The sequence below is a fragment of the Juglans microcarpa x Juglans regia genome, chromosome 2S (genome assembly GCF_004785595.1).
Source record: "Juglans microcarpa x Juglans regia isolate MS1-56 chromosome 2S, Jm3101_v1.0, whole genome shotgun sequence".
Classification (NCBI taxonomy): domain Eukaryota; kingdom Viridiplantae; phylum Streptophyta; class Magnoliopsida; order Fagales; family Juglandaceae; genus Juglans; species Juglans microcarpa x Juglans regia.
In genome coordinates, this window is record NC_054597.1 from 32,149,913 (window position 1) to 32,160,879 (window position 10,967).

General features: G+C 33.9%; 1 protein-coding gene across 2 annotated transcripts; it reads left to right on the forward strand.

The window, feature by feature from the left end:
- The first annotated feature begins 5,028 nt into the window (after window positions 1-5,028).
- LOC121252862 (ubiquitin carboxyl-terminal hydrolase 2) lies at window positions 5,029-8,309 on the forward strand. Of its 2 annotated transcripts, none has more exons than XM_041152691.1 (6): window positions 5,029-5,174; window positions 6,178-6,225; window positions 6,408-6,454; window positions 6,893-6,939; window positions 7,064-7,166; window positions 7,402-8,309. In XM_041152691.1, the coding sequence occupies exons 2-6, from the start codon at window positions 6,195-6,197 to the stop codon at window positions 8,176-8,178; spliced, it is 1,005 nt and encodes a 334-aa protein (XP_041008625.1). In that variant the 5' UTR covers window positions 5,029-5,174; window positions 6,178-6,194; the 3' UTR covers window positions 8,179-8,309. The 2 variants fall into 2 exon arrangements, with proteins under 2 accessions (XP_041008625.1, XP_041008626.1); XM_041152692.1 differs by lacking the exon at window positions 5,029-5,174 and adding an exon at window positions 5,324-5,343.
- Window positions 8,310-10,967: the final 2,658 nt, after the last annotated feature.

Here is a 10,967-nt window from a genome sequence, read left to right on the forward strand (position 1 = left end):
GTTGATCTTTCAAAGTCAGGGAATAAAGATATATCAGTTGTTTTACGACTTTCAAACCGACCCACCTTAGCAAGCATGCATTGCAATCATATATAGGCATGTATATAGTAGTACTACTTCTTCCAAATTCTAGAAGTGAAAGGACGTGTGTGTATATATATGAGCGAAGTCAAAAGGTGTCAACTTTGATGGCCCAAAACCAAAGGATATCTTATATCTATATGAAGTACATGATGATGATCGACGATGCTTGGCATGGCAGGTACGTACATTATTAAGCAAGACAGTACCACTGAAAGATCAACTATATATCAGGCTATAAATTAGATCAGTCATCAGGGACGGCAGCAGAGAAAGGGATGGGACCGGAAATATCGTTGTTACGATTCTCACCTTTGGAAAAGGGAATCGAGGGCTCGAGAGGATGTACGTACGTGTCCCTATCGTGCACAAGATTTGAGAGATTTTTCAAAGGTATAAAAGGGAATATTAATATTGGAGTTCAGTAACTAAAGTGGAGTGTATGGTGTGGCACTGGCATGCATGGGACCAAAACCTAGCGTGTCATGTCTGTAAGAGTGTGTTGCTTTGTAAATTTTGTCCTTGTTTGTGAATTTAGAATGCTTGGCTCTCCTGCCATTGGCCGGTGGTGGCGCACTCAAGATAACATGCAATACCTATTTCTTCCACTGATCTCTCTATGCTTAATATTATCCACAAAATAATATCATCAATTTCTACTGGCCACCATCTTTTATATATAAGAATCTTTCTCTCTCTAAGCTCTCTCACTCTCTCTCTCTCTACATATAATACATATATATGTACTGGGTTGTGGGTTTTGGTTGACTCCTTTTTTTCACCAACTAAATTCAAGCACAGATTAAGGTTCCATAAGAAACTTGGATTGAATTGAGATTAACTCAGTTCAGTCTAATTTTAAACTGAGTCTAATATCCAAATACTCAACTTTCAAATTGCACTAAACACAACTCAACTCAAAATTTCTTTACACATGAGATTCACAATCTTTTTTAACTCAACATTTTTTTACACGCGAGACCCATAACATTTTTTAACTTTCCATAAATAATACATCTAAACTAATCCTAACATCTAAATACATCTAAACTCATTTTAGATGAATCCATAAAACTCACTTCATTATCTTAACTGATACTTACTATTTATAAAGAACACAGCTCATGTCAATTTAGCTTAACATCCAAACGGAACCTAATTATAAAGCATCTTATAAGATGAATTCATGATGAGCTGTTTACTTTTCGAATATTCGGTCGGTGCCAACCGCAGTACATATATCACTCTCTCCCTCGGACAGGGTTGGCCCGCTTCCATTGGCATGATATATATCTTGATTGTCTGAATTTCTCTTCCTCGTCTATGATTCTATGCCATTGGAAAATGTCAGTCTTATTTCCGAACGCGATATACATGCAGGCCGTGAGCAGTCTGCTGAGAATACTTCGAGATAATATTATGTTATTTTAACAAAAAAAAAAAAAAAAAAAGAAAAATATGCGTACGTTGCACCAGGATCTTTGTATTTTGTACTCAAACTATCAAAACCGCATATGTTGTATCCTAGCTAAAAACTAATAATTGCAGGCATACATTTTGCACCCTTCATTGATGGTCAAGATTGTATATATTGCATCGCCTATATATATTTCTTTGATAATTGCAATATTCATAATCCAATTTAGGTGTGTAAAATGTCAACTTTTTTATTTGGTCATATATGATCGATCGGCTTCAGTAGTAGTTTTAGTTTTTTCTTTGTTTCTCTGTTTCTCTCTACCCACAGCCTGGTTTCCTTTTAAATTTTCCGATGATAGTACCAAGATGTTTTGATCTGCTACTTGCTGGCCATATTCGACCGCCACACGCCCCTCCAATGAACTCCCCAGCCGCCAATATGTCAGATGGTGGAAGAAATCTCTCCAAATGAGTGGCACGTGTGGCTCACGCACTGCTTACAATGCGTGTGGGCCTTATGCGCCGTTGCACCATATGGAGTTTCTTACTGTCACGCGCGGCACCATCGGGGCCAACAGTTTTGGATCTTTAGATCCGTGTGCTCCTTTTTTCCTCAGTGTGGCGCGTGTCCCACACGTACCACCACCGTCGGTGGTGGTCTTTTGCCGGTATATCAGGTCATCTTCATGTTGCTATTCTCCTATATTCATATTTCCCCTAACCAGCGATCAAGACGATGTGGTCATAATCATAGCCTCTTACAATTGGACTAGATCAACAAAATGCAACGCACCCCTCTCGACTGTAGCTTTTAGTTGTAGGTTTATAGTCTGTTTATCAGACTATGTTAAAATCGCTTTAAAGCGGCTTTCTCCTGTGGGAATGGGTTGGAGTCAAGTTTTTGGCTTAATAACCTGCTTTTTTATTTTTATTTTCGGTGCTACTTTTACTGTGTTTGGAATGATTGTTGGAGACTCCCATCCTACTGAATCTTGTATCCTTGTAACATTTTTGTTTATCTATGCAATGCTTAACTTGCTAGGAGAGATAAGGAAAAAAAAAACTTCAGTAGTAGTTTGAGGTACAAATTATATAATAATTGATCTTAGGCTGCATGCACTAGCAAAATATTGTACGTACATGATGAATACCAAATTAAACTCAGGACTTAATATTATTGATATTTATTTATCAGAGCATTATACATTTAGCTCGTGATTTGGTGACGAGGGTTTTATATATATCTAGTACGATTAGGAAATTCATATCGAGCCATGTAATTAGTATTTTAGGCACATCCTATATATATTTTAAATATTAGCATGAGGTCATTTATTTATTTTTGTGAATATATAGGCCATAATTTAATTATTATCTCTGATATTGCACTTCAGTACAAAGTAGTACTTAATTATTACTTGAAAGAAGAAGCATCAATCATTAATTAGAAAGAGTACTACTGGACCCACCCAGCTAATATATAATTCAACCCAGTTCTCTATATAGATACGGCTGTGGCTGTCCTGTCCAAGTATCTCTCTCTCGTCTGTGTGTGTGAGAATCATGCGTTAAGATCACGCTGTAGTACTAAGTACAGTAAATGCTGCGGGAGGACGCGGGGGATCAGTGTTAGTGGTGTGGTTAAGTTTATCTTTAGTTGAATTGAGCTGAATTGAGATGATAAAATATTATTAAAATATTATTTTTTAATATTATTATTATTTTAAAATTTGAAAAAATTAAATTATTTATTATATTTTATGTTAAAATTTAAAAAAATTATAATAATAAATTGAGATAAGTTGAGTTTAATTTAGTTTCCAAACGTAAGTCTTAGGCTATGATTAGTAAGTAAAGTAATCTCAAATTATTTCATTATTATTAATAAATTATTTATTATTTTTTTACTATTATTTATAAATCATTTAAAATAATCTCAGCATCCAAATATAGCTTATTATCAAATAGAAAAAATCTACATAATCTCATACTATTCACACAACTTTCGCACAGCATATTTTTTATTTTTATTTTATTTTAATTTTTCTTTTATCAAATATTTAATATATGAATAATGAATAGAATAATTAAATTAGTTTAAAAAGGATAAACTCAAAAAAAAAAAATTTTAAATGTGGTGTGTGGAGGTTAAGAGGTTGTGTAGCATTGCTATGTAACCTTAGACTTTTAAGCTTCGTTTGGAAGCCAAACTCATCTCAACTCATCATTACAACTTTTTCAAATTCCAACATAAAATATAATAAACAATTCAATTTTTTCAAATTCTAAAATAATAATAATATTAAAAAATAATATTCTAATAATATTTTATCATCTCAACTCAACTCAACTCAACTCAGTTCAACATCCAAACGCAGCCTTATATCAAAAGTCTTGAATCTTGATAAGGGTCTATTTATCTGAGGAGTAATATTATATATAGTTTTAGAATATGCAAATCATGCACAATCCTTTTAAAGAAAGCGGGATTCACCATAAAAATATTGATTTTTTCATATGAGTTTTAAATTTCTATTACTTTTTTCAAAAAAAGTATACGAAGCTTACACACTTTAAAATTGTATAAATCATTTCTCTTCTAGCTTTAAATTAAAAACTTTTTAGGATAGATCATGGTGACTAATCTTATTGAGTTGGGGAAAAAACAGAATCTCAAATACCCAGTACCATATTAACAATTATATATAAGTAGAGATGGTAAGATTTTTTTTTTTTTTTTTGAGATGGTAAGATTTAAAATAAAGAAATAACAATACTCTTCAACAATTTATAGTATTCCAAAGCCCAGGAGACAATAGTTAAGAATCTTAATGTTTGTCACCCTTTTTTTTTTTTTTTTTTTTTTTTGTAGGCTTAATGTTTGTCACCTTAATTCATCATTGTATATAAGAGAAATAATCGACACGAAATTATCCATCAACTCTCCATTTTATTATTTTATAAAATAATATTTGATCTAATAACTAATGAACAAAATTATACAAACACAATACGCGCGATGAAAATATGATACCAATTAACATACGTAGTATATATGTACATTAAGTCGTAAATCCTGAATTATTTGCTCCAGATTGCATTATCTACCTACTATTTTTGGATGGGAAAGAGATCGAGCATAGGGAAATCTTGTTCTTTCACATAATCATGATCGAAAGAATACGTATTATTGGTTAAAATTGCGTTTAGATTGTAAGGTGATTTTAGATATTTTATAAATAGTAGTAAAAAAATAATGATAAAATATTAAATAATAATAAATATAAATAATAAGTAATAAAAAAATAGATAAAAAGTAACCATAGGAGCCTAATACTTTTAACTTAGAATGAATTTATAAGTTTTATCGTCATCCGTTAAATGTGGAGAAACTGTGGGAAATCTCCTTCAAATTAGTCAAGAGAAGATCTCAGCTGATTCATCCGTAGATTGGAGTCATGGACCATCCGAGTCCTATCCTGGATCTAAATCTACTGTCCAAATGGTTTGGGCCTACAATTCCACTCCCAATTGGGCCGAATTTGGAGTCGGAACAAATCCACTCCTCATTTAACGAACGGGTACAAGGAAGGGCAAATTCTAGAAATCAAACAAGAAGAGGATTCGACAACGACGACGCTGCACTGCAAATCCCTACCTCCGATACTCCTCCGGTACACTCACTATCAGGCTCTCTCTCTCTCTCTCTCTAGAATATTTATATATGGTTTTCCGTGCTTGTGTATTCAGAAGTTTTTGTCTTTAATTTTTTATATTATATGATACCACAGATCCTTTTCTTCTTGTTATTCTATATATCAAAAGCCCAAGTGGTTTGGTGTGGTAAAGAAATTTTAATATTTTGATTAAGTTTCAATATTTCGTGGTTATAGCTCTACAAATGGATGGGTTTTTCAGTAGAATTACATGGGAAAAAGAAATCTTTACTCACTCTCTGCTTCTGTTAGTCAAACTCGAGCGTCTTCTTCTTCCTTAACTTCTCTGCGCCCCTGGCATCTTGGCCTTCTATATGCTAGCTTTACAACCATTAGTCTCCATCCACAACTGCCTTACGCTGCTGTTGACACGGTGCTTGGTGAATTTTCATCGCTTATTATTTTCCCAAACAATGCTCCTCGAGCAGCCTTTGGAATTTAAGCTCTCACACCTAGCACACGATGTGTAGTGATTGTGAATCCTGCATTGGATTTTTTTTTTTATATGATATAAAAATGAGAAAGCAAGAGCTTAATCTCTTAATGCAGTAAAAAGGAATCAATTTTCTGCTGAAAAACTGATATAGATTATCTGATGTAGATTAACAGCAAAATTAGCAAAGATAAACTTTTAGCTGGAAGTCAAAGTCTCATGATTCTTGAGGCTTAAGGGTGAACTCACCTGAAATTTATGTTTTAAACTCACTAAAGGGGCACGATAGGATTTATTTATGAGGGTCATTGGGTTTTGCTTTGCTGTCATTCTGGAGTTTTTTGGATTTAGTTGGAGTCTGTGGAGTTTTAGTTCTTAGATGTGCTATCTTGTTAACCTTCTATTTTCTTTTAAACGTATTTTGCATACCTCTTGTGCAGTAGTATTACATTATTTTTTCAGTTTTATTAAGCTAGTCAAGGTTAATTTAATTGTCAAGTTATCCATTTTCCTTTTTCTTTTTTGCAGCATATTGATTTCCAGCCATGTCTTGGTGCACAATTGAGTCTGATCCTGGTATGATTTTGAATAAGGCATTCTCTTCTCTCTCTCTTTTTTTAATATATTTTTCATGAAATTTTACTTTTTAAGATTCTTTTCAAATGAAATAAATTAGTTGATTGAATTGAAGTAAGCTTAATATATGTTGGAAATCGGATTTTTTTTTTTTTTTTAAAGAGTATTTCCTTGCATTCCAGGTGTTTTTACGGAACTTATTCAGCAGATGCAAGTAAAAGGTGTGCAGGTAAGTGTTTCGGATATCTATGATATATTTGGTTATAGCTCAATCATACTAATATGGGTTAAAGTCCTGCAAGCTCATCGTATTGAGTGCACAAATTAATTTTCTGATTGACTCCTGTTTTCGAGTAATATTTCATTGTATGCACTTTCCAAGAATGAAAAATTATACAGGCTATATGTGGCTAAAAACTTTGTATAAACCTCCTGGCAGTAGATATTGAAATGAGTATTAATTGATTGAAAATTTTCGCATTGGGGGTGAGATCGTGGGTGGAATTTAAAAGGCCTCGCAGGGCTATAGCTTGTACATATTGTTTCTTTTTACTTTTATTATTAATTTTTCTGTCTATGAGGTGTCCAACAGTCCAAACCAAAAATTCAAACTGATTCTAGGCCATGCCAACAACTTACACACAACTGCCTTGATGTGTCTTCTCAGGTGGAGGAGCTGTATTCTTTGGACCTTGATTCTCTGAATAATCTTAGGTTGGTTGTACTGTTTTTTAACTATCCTTTTGCTGCTTTTCTTTTGATCACTTTGCGGGCTCACATGTTTGCAGTAATATTTATTTTGCTCTTTATTTTGTGTTTTTTCCTCTTTGAATTACAGGCCTGTTTATGGGTTGATTTTTCTTTTCAAATGGCGTCCAGGGGAAAAGGATGACCGTGTTGTAATCAAGGATCCAAACCCTAACTTGTTCTTTGCCAGCCAGGTCAGTTACCCTGGGATTCAAGCCCGGTTTGGATTCATAACCCATCTCAACTCATCTCACTACTATTTACTACTATTCATCAACTTTAACTCACAAATCTCACTACTATTCACAACCCATCTCACTACTATTCATAACTCATCTCAACTCATCTTCGAATCCAAACGAGACAGTTTTGCCCACAATTTATTTTGTCGCTTTACCTTATCTTTTAGTTTCTTTTGATTGCTCATAGGTGATCAATAATGCTTGTGCAACCCAAGCAATATTGTCTATCCTCATGAACTGTCCGGATATTGATATTGGCCCCGAGTTGTCAAAGTTGAAAGAATTCACCAAGACTTTTCCACCTGAACTCAAAGGTTTGGCAATCAATAATAGTGAAGCTATACGCACAGCCCACAATAGTTTTGCAAGGCCTGAGCCTTTTGTTCCAGAGGAGCAGAAGTCTGCAGGCAAAGATGATGATGTCTACCATTTTATAAGCTATTTACCTGTTGATGGGATTCTGTATGAACTGGATGGATTGAAGGAAGGACCCATCAGCCTTGGTCAGTGCTCTGGTGGGCAAGGTGACATGGATTGGCTGTCAATGGTGCAACCAGTGATCCAGGAACGCATTGAAAGGTATTCCCAAAATGAGATAAGGTTCAATCTAATGGCAGTCATCAAGAACAGGAAAGAGATGTATACTGCAGAACTGAAGGAGCTCCAAAAGAGGAGGGAGCGTATCTTGCAGCAACTGGCCGCCTTACAGCCAGAGAGACTGGTGGGCAATAGTAATGTTGAAGCGCTAAACAAATCTCTCTCAGAAGTGAATGCTGGAATAGAAGCCGCTACCGAGAAGATCTTAGTGGAGGAGGAAAAGTACAAGAAATGGCGAACCGAAAATATCCGTAGAAAGCACAATTATATACCATTTCTGTTCAACTTCCTCAAGATTCTTGCTGAAAAGAAGCAGTTGAAGCCCCTAATCGAGAAGGCGAAGCAGAAAACTAACAGCACTAGGTGATTTCATGTTAATTGTAACACCTGTGCTTGTATTTTGACTTTAACTACATCGGAGATTTTATGGTTATTGTTTTTTTTTTTTTTTTCATGTCTTGAGACACATGAATTTCTTTTAAGGTATATCTGCTCCCATATACACTTGCTTTCATTTAGGTAAATGAAATATGCTGTTAAATTACATTGTTGACATTTTACACGCAAATAATATTCACCAGAAAAGGGGCTGTAGAGGTTTGTAACTCAAAAAGTTTTGACAGCAAATATGAAATTTAAGAGCAGACCATGCATATTAGAGGTCCAAAGGTGTAGAGACCAATAAAAAAGATTAACATAATGGGAAGACAATCACCAGTGGAAGACTCTTATTAGAACAGTTACGAGTAATATTATATACTACACTCTTAGTTCACTATATAAGATGTGACAAATTTATAACCATTGAATGATAAAGAATCATATAAAATGTTATATCTTATATAGTGAAATGAAAGTAGAACGGTAGCGTGGTGTATAGAATTTTCCATTACCAAATGACTATATTATGTTTTTGCTGCTGAACTCCAATCCCGCAGCATAGGCAGGAAGAACATAAAACTCTTTAACAAAAAGGGATAACATAAAACTTTAGATAAAACACGACCTGTAAAAAAATATATATCTGGTTGGTGGAGCCGGATTTTAGGAAGCTTTTGATAGAATGTATGGTTGGTGGAGGATGGCAAAGAGGGGCAAATATATGAGATTCAAGATCCTTCTAAAACAAAACTAGAAAATATTTTGAGAAAAACAAGTAAATACAGAAGCAATCGACGAGCCAACCCGTGGGCCGTTGCCAATGAGAAGTGATAAATTGACAATATTATATTAAAAAAGGATTAAAATGGTGGTCAATGAACAGTTATGAGATTCATTGGCACGGGGACGATATGTATATGTCGATTGGATACTATTGTTAAGAATAATGATAGGCTTACTACTCTTTTGTTATCTTTCTCATATTTTTTTAATTTTTTAATTTTTTTAAAAATTTTCTTTTACTTAATAGTTAATAAAATGAGTATTAGTGAAATTGTATATTTTTAAATTTTTTCTTAATGATTAAAGATATTAAAAAAATATTTAAAAGAAAATAAAAATAAATACATTAAGAGTAGTAAAGTGATGGTAAAAGGGTTGTAGTTTATTATTACCCTATCGTTAATTGCTAGAGTATAAAAGGCAAAAAAAGATAAATTTATAATTATTTTATAATTTTATTTTAAGTGAACGATAATTATATAAAATATGAATTATAAAATAATTATAAAAAATTGTATATATTATTATTATTATTGGGGCTAGCTCTTCCATAAGGCGATCTGGGCAATTGTCAATTAAAAAATTGCAATTGCCAAGTATAATTTTTTAAAAAGAAAAAATATCCAACTAAAAAATTATTTTACTTAATAGAGAGATTTAAAAGTATCAAATAGATATTATGTCATTATTAGTTTTAAAAGTATTCCACATAATAATTATTTCAAATACTCCCCTTCTAAGAATACACTTCTCTTTTATCATTATTAGTTTAATATATAATATAAAAATTATAAATAACAAAATCTAATTTTGAGTGTTCATAAAAAATTTTTGTATGGTCATTTGAAGAGGCGGGGTCCACTTTTTTCCAAATGTACAGGTTATTTATAGAACTTTATTGACAATAATTATTATAATTGCTTCTACAACACGTTTAAATACTAAGAATATTTTAGAATATCTGTGAATAGTTGTGAAATAGTTTGAGTTAAGATATTTTATTAGGTTTTGAGAAATGAGAGAAAAAAATAAATTTGAGAATATTTGAAAATAAAAAAAAAAACTATGTGCAGTCATTTTTGCGTGCTTCTTGCGCACTCTATTAATGTAATTGGCTGTATCATTTTTTTTAATATAAAATAACTATTTTTGTCAATCGCATCAGTGAAGTGCGCAAGGAGTATTCAAACTCATGCCACCTACAACTAAGAGGAAGAAAGAGCTCCGGTAACGTCCGGAGTTACTCCGACGCCAAAATCAGTGAATAATCATCTAGTGATGAGAAAAGCTTAGAAGATTAAAAGGAATAGTAAAGGGATTCAAGAGAGCCTTCCCGTAGAAGGGATGTCTGCTATTTATACCTGATCCGGGCTCTACTGTTGAAGGAGATCGTGGCGTGTCAAGTCGTACCTGAGTAAAACCTGCTACCACCCATTCCCTGCTGCAACAATGTGTCGGTTCGTGGCTTAGGTGGCAGAGGGAGATTGTGGTGTGTCAGGTCATAGTTGAGCTGTCCTACGTACTCTGGGGGCACGCCGTTGCGTGCCGGGCCTTCTGACACATGCATTGAATGCGACGTGTCTTGAGTCTAATGAGACCATAATTGGGCACACCCAACCATCCGCATACAGTAGGGTGTCCTGTTTGGTGCCATACGGTAGGGCTCAGTAAGTTGTCAAGTCCCGAGACGCTCTCCCTGGCATATCCGAGTTAGGTGCCGAAAGGCCTTCCTAGGTTGGTTTACGGTTACAGGCTCGGCACATGGTTCTCTGGCTCGGGCTCTCAACCCTCGGCTGAGTTTCGTATTTGGGCCTGGGTTCTGGACCTCTTTAGGCCTGGGCCCTTTTGGGATGGTCCCCTCCCTCATAATTGTAAATTTATTTTTATTATAAAGTAGATACAACATATCACATAAATCTATATTAATTTATAAGTTTACTTATGTGAAATATTTTTGTGGATGTAACACTTCTCACCTTATATTTAGTGTCA

Excerpts from the sequence above, each read along its gene's own strand:
- LOC121252862 (XM_041152691.1), top strand. The coding sequence starts at position 6,195 with ATGTCTTGGTGCACAATTGAGTCTGATCCTG. Across the intron at positions 6,940-7,063 it reads GATTCTCTGAATAATCTTAG|GCCTGTTTATGGGTTGATTT; the intron begins GTTGGTTGTACT and ends TTTGAATTACAG. Across the intron at positions 7,167-7,401 it reads ACTTGTTCTTTGCCAGCCAG|GTGATCAATAATGCTTGTGC; the intron begins GTCAGTTACCCT and ends GATTGCTCATAG.